The sequence below is a fragment of the Sorex fumeus genome, unplaced genomic scaffold, assembly GCF_029834395.1.
Source record: "Sorex fumeus unplaced genomic scaffold, SorFum_2.1 ptg000045l, whole genome shotgun sequence".
In the NCBI taxonomy this organism is placed as follows: domain Eukaryota; kingdom Metazoa; phylum Chordata; class Mammalia; order Eulipotyphla; family Soricidae; genus Sorex; species Sorex fumeus.
The window spans coordinates 17,762,843-17,781,061 of NW_026606102.1; the positions used below are offsets into that span (position 1 = coordinate 17,762,843).

The 18,219-nt window shown below is 40.5% G+C and overlaps 1 protein-coding gene across 1 annotated transcript in view; it reads left to right on the forward strand.

Annotated features, from left to right (window-relative positions):
- The window catches only part of AGBL4 (AGBL carboxypeptidase 4), a 1,380,022-nt gene that overhangs the window by 782,533 nt on the left and 579,270 nt on the right, over nt 1-18,219 (forward strand). The window contains exon 5 of the mRNA XM_056122279.1: nt 490-706. Within this exon, the coding sequence (XP_055978254.1) occupies nt 490-706 (217 nt within the window). The remainder of the gene's footprint in view (nt 1-489; nt 707-18,219) is intronic.

Here is an 18,219-nt window from a genome sequence, read left to right on the forward strand (position 1 = left end):
CTTTATTTTGAGTAATTAGGCTCTGCTCTGTATCCAAGGGTCATGCCTGGAAGTGTATCAAACTCAGTTCTGCAGCATACAAAGTGCCTACTCAGACTGTTGAGCCATCTCTCTGGCCCTATCATTGCTTTTTTTTTAATAAGTTAGTACTGTTACTGTTAGTTGTTGGTTTTTTGTTTTGTTTTTGTTTTTAGCAATATACCCTGGCAAGCTACTGAGAGTATCCTGCCTGCACAGCAGAGCTTGGCAAGCTCCCCGTGGCGTGTTTGATATGCCAAAAACAGTAACAAGAAGTATCACAATGGAGATGCTACTGGTGTCCGCTGGAGCAAATTGATGAACAAAGGGAGCACATTGCTACAGTGCTACCTAGTAGTAATAAGGAGAGGGGAAAGGCAACACTATTCCTGTCTTTGATGTTAATTTTTTCCTTAAGATAAAATTTTTGTTTTTCTAATATGACTGGATTTCTTTGTTTATATCTTTCAGGCAAAGACTGCCTCCTAAAAATGTTTACTACTACCGCTGTCCAGATCATAGAAAGAATTATGTGATGTCCTTTGCGTTTTGTTTTGACCGGGAAGAAGATATTTACCAATTTGCATACTGTTACCCCTATACATACACTCGCTTCCAGCATTACCTTGACAGCCTGCAAAAGAGAAACATGGATTATTTCTTTCGGGAGCAGCTTGGTCAGAGCGTGGTAAGTCCTATTTAAAAAGAGGTAGTCTTGGGCGAGGAGTTTATAAGTGGGTTTTTATGCGACGCAAATAATGGATATTGGCGCCAGGTGGACTATATGCTCAAGATGAAATATCCTGCCTCCCTCGAACTTTTAAGAACACCTGTGATTATGTTGGGCTTATCCAAACAATCTAGGACGATTGTCCTAGATAATAATAACTCATCTCAAGGAAGTTAATCATATCTGTAAAATTGTGTTCTCACATAAGGTCACATTTACAGATTCCAGGGATAGGGACTTGTATATTTGGGGAGTGTGACACAGGTGCCTGACACTTCTCTCTTCTCTCCTTTCCTTTTTTCCCCACAACCGAATCCATGGCTTGAAGTTGTTCTTCACAGTGGCTATATAGGTCTTAGTAGGTATGTTCACTAATAGTTTGGTTGCTGATAAAGAAAGAGTAGACATATGTTAATTCTGATTTTACGTTTCATTATTCAAGAATGGTAGGTTGAGGAGCTGAAGATATAGTACACGGTGAGGGCATTTGCCTTGCATGTGACAGACCTGGTTTCAATCCCTGGCACCCCACACAGTGCCCAAGCCCCACCAAGAGTAATCCCTGAACACCAATGTGTGTGTCCCTAAAACTAAAAAAAGAAAAAAAAGAAAAATAATAATTTTAGACTATGGCACTAAAAGAGAAACTTTACACAGTCAATATACCAAGCCAAGTTACTGGTGGAATTTAGACTTGGAGTTGTGGTGTGTAGATTCCAGAAGAACTGAGACCCATTTATAAATAAAATCTTCAAGACTATATTTTTTAGAAATTATAGAATCTTACCAGAACCCTCCACCAAAAAAAAGAAAGCATATAAGGTTCAGGTATTAAATAATTAGAGATTCTATGAGCACCAAGATTTTGATAAACAACTTCCCTCTATTCTCATCCTGTTTCTAACAGTAGTTCTATTAAATTATATACATACATCTATATATATGGCCTATGTATTTTGAGATGAAAATTGGCACACGTGCCCTATCAGTCAGCATGCTTGTAGGAAACAGATGGCAGCCCCACATTGGGGTAATTTGTGGAAGATTTAATAAATGGACTATTTACAAGGTGTGGGCTTTATTCAGGGAAACTACAGGGTATAGAACAGTTGCCTGGAGCTAGGAGCAGATTTGGGTGTGAAGATAAAGAATGGTTTCCAGAATCCAGTACCCAAGAGTTATGTAATAAGACACCTCAAATGGAACAGTGTCCTTCAGTTAGGGAAACTGGGTAACCCCAGAGTGGGGGAGCTGAGAAAAATAAGTTCATAGACCTCATTCTCTTATTTCCTCTGGTCATCTATTCATATCCCTACTGGCCAGCCCAACCAAAAATTAGAGGGCAACAGAGTTTATGTAATCCATATGGATGTGGTTCATATAGATAAGCCAGCCTAGGCCTGGGTGAAGGGTGAAGAAGGGGAGAGATTGCATGTAGAGAGGCATATAGAACATATTAAGTATACGTGGTTTCATCAGCAATCTATTATTGGAGCACATGTCCATCCTGAGTTCACTTACATACTAATATGGGATGTGTAATTTCTTCCTTATGCTTTATGGGGCACCCTCATTGACTGCCCTCTAGAGAAATCCATGTTCTCTCTTGAATGAGTTGCCTTTGATATCTCCCCCTCCCTCTCTCTGTCTCTCTCTCTCCTCATGTTCCTAAATAAAGCCATTTTACTTCACAATAAACAAACAATATATTACTAAAAATAGTAAGCTTATTTTAGATAGAGCTATCAGAAATATTCTGAGATAATGAATTTTCAGCATGAATTGTGACACAAGTTAAAGTGAGAATTCCATTCAGTAATTGACTTATTTTTTTTATTAGTGAAATACTATGAGGTACAGTTGTAGATTTACAAGCTGTTGTGCTTGGGTTTCAGTTATACAATGATCGAGTACCCATCCCACCACCAGTGCCCATCTCCACCCCCACCAATCCCAGTATCCCTCCCAACCCCCATCCCCATGCCACCCTGCCTCTGTGGCAGGGCACTTCCTTTTGTTCTATTCTCCTTTTGGGTGCTGTGGTCTGCAGAAGATACATTGGGTGGCAATCATGTTCTGTCTATAGACTACTTTCAGCATGCATCTCCCATCCTGGGCGGATCTTCCCACCACCCTTTATTTGGTTCTCCCTTCTCTATCTGAGATGCCTTTGCCCCTACAGTGTGCGGCTGGCTTCTAAGGCATGGAGTGAACAACCTGGTATTTATCACAGTTGCTCTTGGGTGTTACTGGGCCCGCTCGAGCAAATCGACGATCAACGGGAGGGCTCTTGGGTGTTGAATTTGTACAGTGCTTTGGGAAATATGGCCATTTTGACAATATTAAGTCTCCCGATCCATGAACAGGGGATACTTTTCCATTTCCTAATGTTCTCTTTTATTTCAAGAAGCAGCGTTTTATAGTTTTCTTTGTACAGGTCCTTTATTTCCTTAGTTAAACTAATACCTAGGTAGTTGATTTTCTGCTGTACAATTGTGAACGGGATTGTTTTCTTCATGTGCTTTTGTTCTCTCTCACTATTTGCATATAGGAAAGCCATGGAATTTTGGGTATTGATTTTATAGCCTGCAACTTTACTATACAAATCTATCATTTCTAGGAGTTTCTTCGTAGAGGTTTTAGGGTGCTCTAAGAATAGTATCATATCATCTGCAAATAGTGAGAGCTTGATTTCTACCTTTCCTATTTGGATGCCCGCAATCTCTTTTTCTTGCCTAATCGCTATTGCTAGTATTTCCAGTACGATGTTGAACAGTAGTGGAGACAGTGGATATCCTTGTCTCGTCCCTGATCTTAGGGGGAAGGCTCTCAGTTTTTCACCATTGAGCTTGATGCTTGCTGTAGGCGTGTGGTAGATGGCTTTAACTATATTGAGGAAAATCCCCTCTACCCCATTTTGGCGAGGGTTTTCATCATAAACAGGTGCTGGATCTTGTCAAATGCTTTCTCTGAATCTATTGATATGATCATGTGATTTTTATCTTTTCTTTTGTTGATATGATGGATTATGTTGATTGATTTCCAAATGTTAAACCATCCTTGCATCCCCGGGATGAATCCCACTTGGTCATGGTGTAGGATCTTTTCGATGAGTTGTTGAATTCTATTTGCTAGTATTTTGTTCAGAATCTTTGCATCCGTGTTCATCAGGGATATCAGACTGTAATTTTCTTTTTTTGTGGTATCTTTGTTTTTGTTTGCTATTAGAGAGATATGGGCTTCGTAGAAAGTGTTTGAAAGTGTTTCTGTTTTTACAATTTCCTGGAAAAGCTTGAGAAGGACTAGCAGTAGGTCCTCTTTAAATGTTTGGAAAAATTCGCTAGTGAATCCCTCTGGACCTGGGCTTTTGTTTTTGGGAAAACTTTTGATTACAGTTTCAATTTCCTTGATGTTAATAGATCTATTCAGGTATTCTATATTTTCTTGACTCAGCTTTGGGAGATTATAGGAATCCAGAAATTTATCCATTTCTTCTAGGTTCTCTTGTTTCGTGGCATACAGACTTTCAAAGTAGTCTCTGATGATCTTTTGAATTTCTTTGGTTTCCATTGTGATATCTCCATGCTTATTTCTGATTTGGTTTATTAGGGTTCTCTCTCTCTGTTTCTTTGTGAGTGTTGCTAGTGGTTTATCTATCTTGTTTATTTTCTTGAAGAACCAGCTCTTGGTTTCATTGATCTTTCAGATTGTTTCTTTGGTTTCCACGTCATTGATTTCTGCTCTAAGTTTTATAATCTCTTTCCTTCTGCCCAATTTGGGCTCTTTCTGTTGATCCTTTTCTAACATCTTGAGCTGTGAAGTCAAGTTGCTTATGTGCAACCTTTCTTCCATCCTGAGATATGCTTGCAGGGCTATAAATTATCCCCCTTAATACGGCTTTAGCTGCTTCCCATAAATTCTGGTAGTTTGTGTCTTCATTCTCATTTGTTTCCAGGTACCTTTTGATATCGTCCTTGACTTCCTTCCTGACCCACTCGTTGTTCAGCAGTGAGTTGTTTAGTTTCCAGGTGTTTGGTTTGGTTCTCTGTGTCTTTGTGTGATTCACTTCTATCCTCAGTGCATCGTGGTCTGAAAAGTTTGTTGATACTATTTCTATCTTCCTGATTCTATTGAGATATGTTTTGTGGCTTAGCACATGGTCTCTTTTGGAAAATGTTCCTTGCGCACAGGAGAAGAATGTGTATTCTTTCTTTTTGGGATGTAAAGACCTGTATAGGTCTATAAGTCCTTTCTCTTCTATTTCTTCATTCAAAGCCAATGTTTCCTTGCTGAGTTTTGTTCTTCTTGATCTATTCAGAGGTGATAAGGCAATGTTGAAGTCTCCAACTACTATTGTGTTGCTAGCAATGTCCTTCTTAAAATCTGTTAGCAGTTGTTTTAAGTATCTAGCTGTTCCTTCATTAGGTGCGTATACATTTAAGAGTGTGATTTCTTCCTGTTGTATGTTTCCCTTGATGAAGAGAAAATGGCCTTCACTGTCCCTTCTAATCTTTTTCAGCCTGAAATTAATGTTGTCGGATACTAGTATGGCCACCTCAGCTTTTTTGAGGGAGCTGTTTGCTTGCAGTATTGTTTTCCATCCTTTAACTTTGAGTCTGTGTTTGCTCTGATTGTTCAGATGAGTTTCTTGTAGACAGCAGAATTTTGGTTTCAGTTTCTGGATCCATTTTGCCACTCTGTGTCTCTTGGTAGGTGCATTTAGACCATTGACATTAAGTGAGATTATTGTCATGGGGTTTTGTGCCATCTTTCTGTAGGAATTGGTTGTGTTTATACGTGTTTTCCTTCTTATCTTACAGGAGCCCCTTTAGTCCTTCTTTTAGATTTGGTTTTGAGTCTATGAAGTTCCTGAGCTGGTGTTTATCTACAAAGTGGTGTATCGTTCCATCGAATTTGAGTGAGAGTTTAGTTGGATAGAGTATTCTTGGTGAGGCATTCATTTCATTGAGTTTTTTCACCTTATCCCACCATTGCCTCCAGGCTTGGAGGGTTTCCTCTGATAGGTCTGCTGTGAATCTAAGGGGTGCTCTTTTGTATGTAATTTGCTTTTTTGAGCTTGCTGCTTGCAATATTGTGTCTCTGTCCACAGCATCCATTGTTCTGACTATGATATGCCTTGGAGTTTTTTTTTTTGTGGTCTCTTTTAACTGATACCCTTCTGGCTCCTTGTATCTGTATGTCCGAATTCCTTAACTCTCGGAACTTTTCAGCAATGATTTCTTTGACTCTGGCTTTTTCATTGGGGTTATCTCCCTGTCCTTCTGGTACTCCAATGATTCTAATGTTGTTCCTGTTGGCGTCATCCCCTAGGTCTCTGATTCTCCTTAGAGCCATTTTGAGGTCTTTTCCTATTGCTTGTTGTTCCCTGTGGGATTTCTGTTGCTCATCTTCAAGCTCGCTGATCCTCTCTTCGGCTGCACTTATCCTGTTGCTAAAGACACTTACTGAGTTTTTAATTTCATCTATTGAGTCCTTTATTTGTGACACTTCTTTTTGTAGCTTTTTTATTTCTGCTCTCATTTCTTCCTGTATTTCCTCGACCATCTGTTCTATTGTTTCTTTCATTTCTTCTTTTATTTTTCTGGATATCTCTTCCATTGATTCCTTGAGTAGATCCTTGAACTTCCTCTGCATTTCATCCCAGAATTCTTTATCAAAGAGAGCATAATTGTGGACAACCTCGGTTGAGGATTCGGGATTCTTTTCTTCATATTCTCCTTATAGTTGAGATTTGCGCTGTTTCTTCATGTTGTTTTGGTTGTTTAGAGGTAGAACCCCCGTACTGTTCCCTCTTATTGTGGTAAAGGATTTTGGATAAGGTTGGTCGCTGGTAGTCACCCTTCTCCCTTTTTTAGAGTCCAATCTTCTTCTCAATCAGACATTATTCATTGTTTTATAACGGACATTGTATGAAGCTTTGGAGGAGGTGCTCTTTAATATTGAGCTTATACAGCTTATTTCATACCAGTCTTTTGTTAGAAATGGAGTAGGCCAGTAGAATATGATTGTATTGTAGTACAGGTGGTCAGAAATTTTTGGTCAGTATTAGGTGACAAATGGTGGGATGAAAGTTCTGAGTGCTCGGATTGGGAAATATAACTGCAGCCGTGTTACCGGCCACCTGCCCTGGAGAAGGCCACGCCCACTTCTAGGAGGCCACGCCCCCTAAGTAGTGGTCACGCCCCCGTCCCTTCCCGGGGTCACTCCCACCCAGGATCCTGGAATGGAGGGGCCGGTGAGGTGATGGGTTGTCCCGCTGCGGACTGCGGCCAATGTCCCCTGCTGGAGGGTGTCTGTTTTGGCAGGAGAAGTGCGTGGGGCTCAGTAATTGACTTTTGAGAGAGAAAAACGTGTACATTTTATTCTTGTGCCTTGCCCATCCCTCACTTATATTTTTTCAGGCAGTGTAGGTGTGCATTGAATGGCTATTGACTGAATTACTGAAACACTGTAATTAATTAAGATATATATTTTGAAGCAATATGAAGACTTAAGAACATCAAGAAACTACTCAGGATAATAGGTTATGCTTCCAATAATTACTACCCAAAATATAGTTATAAGATAATAGAAATCTAAGCAAGTTACAAGTTTGTTTATATTTCATTTAAGAGTCTAGATGTAGGCAATTTAGAGTTGATATTGTAGTTCTGGTTTTCAAAAGCCTTAAGGAGAGAAGTTCACTCAGCTTTCTTCTCTTCAATCCTTGGGATATGACTGCCTCCAATCTTATGATCCAATGTGGACTTTACCTTCACAAGCTCATTCAGACAATAGGATGAAGGAAGTGAAGGTAGAAAAGAGATGAAATTCAAGTGACATTTCCACTTTTAATTCCATTTAAAAGAATCTATATCCACTTTCTTTGCTTTACTTATTAGTTTGTTTTAGGACTCAGTGGTGTTCAGGGATTACTCCTTATGTGACTCAGAGATATGAAGTGCCAGGATTTGAATTTGGGTAGGCCATGTGCAAAGCAAGCACCTACCCACTGTACTATTACTCCAGCCCCTCACTAAAAAAAAATCATACCTGGGCAGGAGCAATAATGCAGCTAGTTGGGCATTTGCCTTGCATGTAGCCAACCCCGACTCAATCCCTGGCACCCCATATGGACCCCTGAGCACTGCAAGAAATGATCCCTGAGCACAGAGCCAAGACAAAACTCTGAATTACACTGGGTGTGACCGAAAAACAAAACAAAATTATACCAAGAAATCTAAATCTTTTTATGTTAAAATTCTTGACTTTTTAATAAATTTAAAAGTATTTATATGCATTATAGCCAAGAGTGATATGTATTGCATTTCACTTTTACAAATTTAATGACATGAAATGAATAAACATAAGCACCACTAGATTGTATTTTTTTAAATCAAGGAAATAATTTTCTAGGACTGAAAATTCTGACCACCAACCTACAGTATCATTAATTTTTTGTTGTTGTTTATTATTGAAATGGCAGGTTTGAACCATACCTTTGGGTATGCAAGGGCTTACTGTGGCTCTGTTCTCAGGGATCACTCTTGACAGTGCTCAGGTATCATACACTGTGCTGGGGTTTCAAACTGGGGTCAGCCACATGCAAAGAACACACCTTACTTTCTATGGTTAACTTTCTCCAGAACCCCTAGGTATTAAGAGCTTGAAGTCTCTAATCCAGTGGTTATTTTAGGAGCCAATGTTTCTAATCCTGGCAACAGTAGAACAAAATTCTCCCATTACTAAATATTAGGCTTTGTGATAACTTCACAATTGTCAGTTGCATCTGAAGAGTTCCAAAAGAGGAGGAGAAAAAATTACTCATGTAACTTTCATTTATATTTTATGCTTATATAAGGATTAATTCTGTCCCAAAAGAAAAAGTATTATTTTCACTATGCTAACTTTTTGTTTTTACAAATTATTTTAGAATAAGATATAAATAAAAATATTAACCTTTAAATATTAGCTCAGTTCATGAGTTTACCAGGTAATAGGGAGAAAGGACTTGGGAAAAGAAGCAAGAGACAGACTAGAAATAATTTAAGTGGTAAAGGAGTTTGCGCACTTTGGTAGTGGTGGAGGAGCAGTGATTTTGTACACCAAAGACATAAATATTAACAGTGTTATAACCCACCTCAACTATGAAAAAAAGAGAAAAGTCATCTAAGTTCTATTATATCCAGAGAAGTTTTACTGTTGTTAGAACATAACTATTTTATTAGGCAACTTACCATTATTTCAAAATGAAGAAATAACCAAATGATTACTACAAGTCAGAATGAAAAAGCTTTAATCCAATAATTGAAGAAGAAAAAGAAACATTTTAATTATATAACAGTGAATTTATGATATATGAAAAGTAAAATTCATCTTAATGAATTCAAAGTATTAGGAGCAGAATAAAAAAAGGAAAAAAGCTTCAGTTTATTTATAATACTTACATGTTTACTGAGTAGAAGTCATGAATAATCTTCTCCATTGCCCTTCTGGAAGATGTGATAGATCCATCAGGACGTCGGATGGCAGTCATCTTGGTCTTGTAGTTGGTGAAGGACAGGTGCGCAAGGCAAGGCATAAAAAATCAGATGGGCAGGACACATAATGAGATTTAGAGTTTACCGCTGGACTAGAGCCATTACCGACTGGATTCCATGGGACATCAAAAGATCGTGTGGACACTCACCTATGAGATGGTCAGACTTCTTTGTCAAGACCCTGAACAATTGGTTTGATGCTCTTCATGTTCCTAGAATGAACAGATGCCACTGGGCTACTCTAGCATGCAACAGAGATGAATGGAGACATTACTGGCGCCCACTCGAGCAAATCAATGAGCAATGGGATATCAAGTGATAAAATGATATGTTTACTGGAGTCCAAGGTCACAGAGTTCCGCTTCCCTGGTTCTGTGGGGCTCCACTAATACATGACTCTCAGCCCGAGTGTCTGGAAAGCATCCCAGAGCATGGCGGCAATGGAGGTAGTGGAGGTCTGCTGGGCTGCTGGGAGCAGTCAGAGGATCTTAGTTCCCGGGTTTGTTGAGCCTGAGTCCAAGGTCACAGAGTTCTGCTTCACTGGTTCTGTGGGGCTTCATTCATGTGTGAGTCTTGGCCTGAGTGTCCGGAAAGCGTCCTGGAGCATGGCGGCAGTTGGGTAGTGGAGGTCTGCCGGGCTGATGGTAGCAGGTCAGATCTGCACACCTGAAGAACTTGCTGACAGTACTCATCAATACACTGACTCGGCTCTTTATACGCTACCTGTCTGAATGCAAGGTTCCATCCCAATGGAAAACCAGGAGGACTGTACTACCTGTACAAGAAGGGAGACATCCACAACATTGGCAACTATCGCCAAATCTGCCTGTTGTCTGTCGTATACAAGCTGTTCACTCGAGTCATCCTGAATAGGATTGGCAGAACACTAGATGAAAGACCACCATGCGAGCAAGTTGGTTTCTGAAAAGGATTCAGCACAGTTGACCATACCCACATGATAACTAAGCTCATTGAGGTTTCCTGGGAGTTCAAGATGCCGCTTTGACTAATGTTCATTGATTTAAAGAAGAACTTTGATTCTGTTGAGATGGAAGCAGACATCGAAGCCCTAACCAATCAGGCCATTCAAACTCAATACATCAGGATCCTCAGTGAATCCTCAGTATTACGGATTCACTACCAGGATCTCACCATTCTACAAAGAAGTGATCATCAATATCAAGAGAGGGGTTTGGAAGGGTGATACCATTTCACCAAAACTCTTCAGTGCCACCCTCGAGAACGTCATGCAATGACTGGAATGGGAGGGAATGGGAGTGAAGATAGACGGTCGGCAATTACAACACTTCCGCTTTGCTGATGACATCGTTCTAATAACTCCAAACATTAGCCAAGCGGCACAAATGCTGACCGACTTCGACCATGAGTGTTTAAAGGTTGGACTCCAGCTGAATCTCACGAAGACAATGTTTATAAGAAACAGTCTCATTCCTGACGTTTCATTCACTCTCAACAGAGAGTCTCTCTCCGAATGACCATCTCCGAATGCAACAGTTATTTGTACCTAGGTTGAGAAGACAACATGACGAATGACCTGGCACCTGAGTTTCACAGGAGGAAGAGAGATGCTTGGAACACCCTCAAGAGCACCAAAGAAATAGCTACGAGGACGAAGAACCTCTGGCTCCATACACATCTCTTCAATTCCACTGTTCTTCCTGCATTAACATATGCCTCAGAGACCTGGGTCCTACGAAAACAGGATGAGAATGCTATTCAGGTCTCCCAAAGAGGAATCGAAAGAGCTATGTTTGGAGTATCACACTTCACTCAAATGAGAGAAAGAATGCGGAGTTCCAACCTCCATCAATAATCAAGAATTAGGGATGCTGTCTCATTTGCCAAGGTGTGGAAAGTCAGATTGGCTGGACACGTAATAAGATTTGGAGACTACCCCTGGGTTAGAGCCATTACCGAGCTGATTCCATGGGACATCAAAAGAATGCGTGGCTACCCACCTACGAGATGATCAGACTTCTTCGTCAAGACCATGAACAATTGGTTTGAGGCTGTTCATTGTCTATAGAATGAACAGAGGCCATGGACTACATTGGCACACAACAGGGATGAATGGAGACATTACTGACGTCCTCTCATGCAAATCGATGAGTAAAGGGATGTCAAGTGATCAAGTGATAAGTTTACTGGAAGATGATAATTCTTACTCTGTAAGAATTATAAGTTACCTCTGCCACCTTGCTAAATTCATCTCTAAAGAAAAAGCACAAATAATTGACATTTTTTTTCAGAAAACCAAAATACTTAGCGTTCCAATGTTATTAAACCTTCATTGTTATCAACAACTTGGCTTTAGTTTAGAGAGTGGTTTCTTTTTCTGAATACTTTTGAAGATCTGGAATTAAAACCTATATGAGATGTGGATAAATAACCCTCACTACCTTCACTAGAAGACTTTTATATTCTTTAGTCCAAAAAGGTGGCCATGTAGGCTGCGTGCAAGGCAAATGCCCTACCGCTGTGGAGCGATAGCACAGCGGTAGGGCATTTGCCTTGCACGCAGCCAACATGGCCGATCCGAGTTTGATTCCTCCGCCCCTCTCGGAGAGCCCGGCAAGCTGCCGAGAGTATCTCGCCCGCACGGCAGAGCCTGGCAAGCTCCCCGTGACGTATTCGATATGCCTAACACAGTAACAACAAAGTCTCCAATGGAGACATTACTGGGCCTGCTCGAGCAAATCGAGCTCAAGTCCAAAAAGGAATGCCATCACTACCGGTCTAAAAGAACAGAGATTTTTTTCCTTTTCAGTGATAATTTGTGAAATATTTTCTCCCAAAATTTTACTATATATTGTCTGCTTATTACTTCCCTTCAGATTCTGTATTATTTTTTGTATTTCTTAATCTTTTACATATCCAAGACATAATTTTTATTTCCAATTACCACTGCTTATAGATCATTAGAGAGGAAAAGCTGAAGAATTTTCCTCAATGGATGTTATGAAAGCTGACATAAAAAAGCAGTATAGAGGAAAACTGATTTATTGAATATGGGAACCCTATAAGCATCAATAAACTATGCCAATGTTTAAAAAAGAAGAGAAATTAAGTTATTTTTCTGGGTGAAGACAATCTTACATTTTAAAGATTGGTTACCCTATATGAGGTTAACTGATATTCAAAGACCACGTTAAGTCTTTGTCACAGGAAATCTAAATTCTACTTTCAGCTCTAATATCAAAGTACTCATATGGCCTTAAATGGAACTTTCCCTTTCTGGGGACAAAATTTCAATCTATAAAATGAGAAAGTTTACTTTGAATAGAGCATCAAAGTATTTTTTGAGGAATTCCTCAGTCAGAAAAAAAAAAGTAATTTGAGATCACTGTCCTACTTTAGACCCTGTCAGAGACCTTATGTGGGAAATATTACAAGGTTATATAAGTCTTGATTTACTTCCAGAAATGTATCATAAACCAGACAAAATAAAACATTACAACAGATATTTTGTGGCGGAAGTTAATGTCACACCCAACAAGCTTGGGGGTTACTCTCAGCTATGGATCAGAGATGCTTAAAGATCTTGTGGTTCCAGGGATTGGATACAAGAAGGAAAGTACTTCAGCCCCATATATCTTTAATCAATATTTTTATTGAAGTTTCATGATTTACAATAGTATTGATATTGATTTTTAGGTAATATCATTGTACCACAGCTACCACCAGCATGACAATTTTCTTCCCTCCACAACTATCCATAGGTTCCTTTGTGTCCCCCTCTCCTGCCACTGCTTGGAATACTTAGTTTTATAGGCAGAATCCCAGGGTCTTTTATCAGTGGTCATTTTCTAATCTATTTTATTTAATTTTTAATTAATTTAATTTTTAAGATAATACCAATATTATTATTGTTTTATACTTGCAGGGCTATCACATCTTTCTCATCATGAGAGTTCCAGAACGTCTCTATCACTAAATCAAGATTTCTTCCCTTTACCCTCCTAGCACCCTCAGATAAGTCATTCTGTTGAGAAGATTTTAGGGTTGTTCTATTGTGTATGATCCCTTGCTTTGTTTTTATCCACATATGCGTGAAATCATCCAGCATTTCTTGTTCTGACTCACTCACAAAGTAGGATTTCCTCCAGTTCCATCAGGGTTGCAGCAAAATGCAAGTTTCTATCTGTTCTCATACTATACAGATATATATATATATATAATATTTTATATATAGCATTGTATCACTGTCCTCCCATTGTTCATTAATTTGCTAGAGTGGGCCCAGTAATGTCTCCATTGTGAGACTTGTTACTGTGTTGGCATATTTGCCACGCGGGCGAGATACTCTTGGTAGCTTGCTGGGTTCTCTAAGAGGGGCAGAGGAATCAAACCCAGCTTGGCCGGGCCAGCCGTATGCAAGGCAAACGCCCTACTGCTGTGATATATTATAAATATATTTGTATATCACAATTTCTTTATCTAGTCATCTGTTGTTGGACACTTGCGTTGTTTCTAGATTATGGCTATTATAAATAGTGCTGCAATAAACAGTTCCTTGGATTGATGTCTTTGTGTTCTTGGGATAGATGTCCAGGATTGTAATTGAAAGATCATAACAGAAGCTCTGTTCTTATTTTTTTTGAGAAGTCTCCAAATATTTTCTATAGATACTGAACCAAGAAACAGTCGCACTAGCTATGAAGAGTTCCTTTTCTGCCACATCCTCACCAGCACTCTAATATAGACCATTTTCTCATTTGTCTTTGCACTTCCCTGATAATCAGTGATTCTGTGTGGGAATTCATCACCCTAACCCAAAACAATCCCCATATCCATGCCAACACTGGTTGCTTTTGTTGCTTTGGATGTATGCCAGTCACTGTAGACTTTTGGGTATTGATTTAATAGCCTGTGACCTTACTATACAAGGCTATTGTTTTAGGAACCTCTTGGTAGAGGCTTTAGAATTCTCTAAATACAGTGTAGTATCATGTCATTTGCAATTAGTGAGGGCTTGAATTCTTCCTTTCCTATCTGGATGCCCTTAATATATTTTTCTTGTCTCACTGCTATGGCGCTCCACACCCAGCAGACACCACGCTCCAGGCCGTTTCCAGATTGTCGGGCAGAGCCTCATGCAGGAGTGCAGCCCCACAGAACCAGGAAAAGCAGAACTTTGTGACCTTGAACTCCAGACTCAATGGGACCTGGAAACAAAGATCCTCTGCCTGGTTCCACCAATCTCCAGCAATACAGGGATCACACCCAGAAGACCCACTCTGCTGGAGCCAGATGAATACCTCATCAGCCGACCTCCACTACCTCCACTACTCAGCCACCACCACGGTCCAGGCCACTATCTGAACCGTGCAGACACACGGCACATATAAGACACTTAATACCCATATTTCATTTTACTGCACCATATTTGAAAAGGTTCAAATATCCTTTGATCCATAGGAACACCTGCAAGGGTGATTAGAGGCCTCTCTAAAAGCCTCTATCCCTCTCACAGAGACCAATAAGCTACCGAGAGTATCCCACCCACATGGCAGAGCCTGACAAGCTATCCATGGTGTATTGAATATGCCAAAAACAGTAAATACAATGGGTCTCATTCTCCCCTGATCCTGAAGGAGTCCCCAGTACAGCAGCATTAAGAAGGACGAGCAAGGAGAGGTGATAAAATTTCAGGGCCCAGCTAGACTGCCAAAACAAAGAAGGACAAAAATGACTGTCTGTACTTTCAATGCACGTACGTTGGCATCGGAAGCATCCATCAAGGACCTAATAGTGCAAGCTCAGAAGATCAAGTATGACATCATTGGTCTGACCGAGACGAGAAGGCATCTATCACATCATGACATTTTCGACACTGGAGGAGAACTATTCCTCGGAAAATGCGACAAAAGAGGCATCGGTGGTGTCGGTATCCTTGTCAACATGACTTGGCCATGAGCATTGATTTATTCGAATGCCCAACAGCCCAAATCAGACGATTACACTTAAATAGATGTGGCTCACTGATGGCAGTTTCTATCTTCGTTGGCTACACACCAACATCCAATTATGATGAAGAAGAAATTGAGAAGTTCTACATGAGGCTGGAGTGGTTCTATAAAGAAGACCACACCTTCTACAAGATCATTTTCAGTGATTTTAATGCCAAGATAGGACCAAAAAGATCAGCCAAAGAATACACATCAGGACCCATGGCCTAGAATGGAAATAAGAGGATGAGAGACTGTCTGAGTTCATCATGTCAACCAAGACCATCCATGGTAACTCACAGTTCCAGAAGGCCGAATCTAAATGTTGGACATGGGAGTCTCCCGGTAGACAGTTCCACAATGAAATTGACCACATTATATTCAATCGGTGGTTTTGCCTGACTGATGTCACTGTTGTCCCAAAATTCCAAACGGGATCAGACCACCATCTCCATGCAAAGTTCTACTTCACAGAGAAGGGAGAAAGGGCTGCAAAGTTTAAGAAGAAAACTCCCAGAACGACCACCAACTGGGAGCTTTTTTGCACTATTTCAACAAGATGGGAAGATGCCATCATTGATGACACCGGTGAGGAATAGGATCGACTGTTTCAGCACCTCCATGATTGTGCAAGAAATGACAAGGGAGAGAACGCCACAGAAAGACACCTGTCTTCAAAAACTCTTGACCTCATTCACTAACGACACTAGGTGCGAGCCTCAGGCAACCACAAGCGGATGTCCGAGCTCGCAAAGCAGTGAAGAAAGGCCATAAAGAAAGACCTTAAAAAGAGAGCAGCAGTGCTGGCAGATGCAGCAGTAGCCGAGAAAAGCTTTGCAATGCCTGCCTGTCCTTCACCAATTATAAGACCAAGATGACTGCCCTCCAACGTCCTGATGGATCTATCACATCTTCCAGAAGGGCAATGGAGTAGATTATTCCTGACTTGTACACAAAACTCTTTGATAGCCACGTCCACCTGCCCACATACCAAATTCCACGGGATGGATATTTCATTCCCAACATTCTCCCTTCCAAAATCCGACATGACATTTTGTTGGTAAAGAAGTGAACAGCACCCGGCCCAGACAAGGTCAGACTCGAACATCTGAAGTACTCATCAATACACTGGCATGGCCCTTCACATGCTACCTGTCTGAATGCAAGGTTCTGTCCCAGTGGAAAACCAACAGGATTGTATTACTGTATAAGAAGGGAGACATCCACAATATTGGCAACTATTGCCCCATCTGTCTGCTGTCCATTGTCTACAAGTGTTCACTTGAGTCATCCTGAATAGGATTGGCAGAACATAAAGTACAACCATGTGAGCAAGCCAGGTTCCAAAAAGGATTCAGCCCTATCTATCATATCCACACAATAACAAAGCTCATTGAGGTTGCTTGGTAGTTCAAGATGCTTCTCTGTCTAACGTTCATTGATTTAAAGAAGGCCTTTGATTCTCTTGAGACTGAAGTAGTTATCAATGTCCTAACCAAACAGGGCATTCAAACTCAATACATTAGGATATTCTGTGAGCTTTATTATGGATTAACTACCAGGATCCCACCATTCTACTAGGAAGTGACTATCCATGTCAAGAGAAGGGTTTGTCAGAGTGATATCATTACACCAAAACTCTTCAATGCCACCCTTGAGAACGTCATGCAATGACTGGAATGGGAAGGAATGGGAGTGAAGATAGCAATTACACCACCTCCGCTTTGCTGATGACATCTTTCTAATAACACCAAACATTAGCCAAGCGGCACAAATCCTGGCTGACTTCGACTGTGAGTGTGGAAAGGTCGTAATACAGCTGAATCTCAACAAGACAATGTTTTTGAGAAACGGTCTCATTCCTGATGTTCCATTCGCTCTCAATGGAACGACAATCTCCAAATACAACAGTTATGTGTACCTAGGTCAAGAAGTCAACATGATGAATGACCTGGCACCTGAGTTGCACAGGAGGAAGAGAGCGGCTTGTAATGCCTTCAGTAGCATTGAAGAAATAGCTAAGAGAATGAAGAACTTCCATCTCTGGGCACATCTCTTCAATTCCACTCTTCTTCCTGCATTATCATACGCCTCAGAGACCTGGACCCTACGAAAACAGGATGAGAACACTATTTGAGTCTCCCTTAAAAGGAATCTAAAGAGCTATTCTTGGTGTATCACGCTTCAGTCAAATGAGGGAAAGAATCTGGAATTCCGACCTCCATCGACATTCAAGAATCAGGCATGCTTTCTCGTTTGTCAAGGCATGGAAAATCAGATAGGCTGGACACATAATGATGTTTGGAGACTACTGCTGGACTAGAGCCATTACCAACTGGATTCCACGGGAGGTCAAAAGATTGCATGGCCACCCACCTACAAGATGATCAGACTTCTTTGTCAAGACTGAATGATGGGTTTGAGGCTTTTCGTGTTTCTAGAACGAGAAGAGGCCATTGGGCTACAGTAGCATGCGACAGGGATGAATGGAGATGTGGAGATGTTACTGCCACCCGCTTGAGCAAATCAATGAGTAAGGGGATGTGAAGTGATCAAGTGATCAAGTCTTACAACCTCATGAGACAGATTTATGAGAAAAAAAAACTTGCATAGACCTTTCCTGTCAAGGAAGTCAAGATATGTGGAGTATGGCAATAGGTGCCAAAGCAGATAAGATATGTCCCTGAAAAGCAGGTAAGACCTTTTTCAGCGACCCAGTAGGTAGTGTCTGAGCATATTTTACAAGCACCAAGTCTTTAGTCTTGAATCGCACCCTCCAAGAATTGTCTTCAACTGTATCCCTAACTGTAACATTCAGCCTTAATAGGGATTAGGCCTGGGCAAAGTAGAGTTGGAAAGGTGATAGGTAAGTAATGCTAAATTTTATGTTATTGGACCATCCTCTTATGTTGAGACCCTCTATAAAATATGTGTGTATATGACAATAAAGAACCAGCCACAG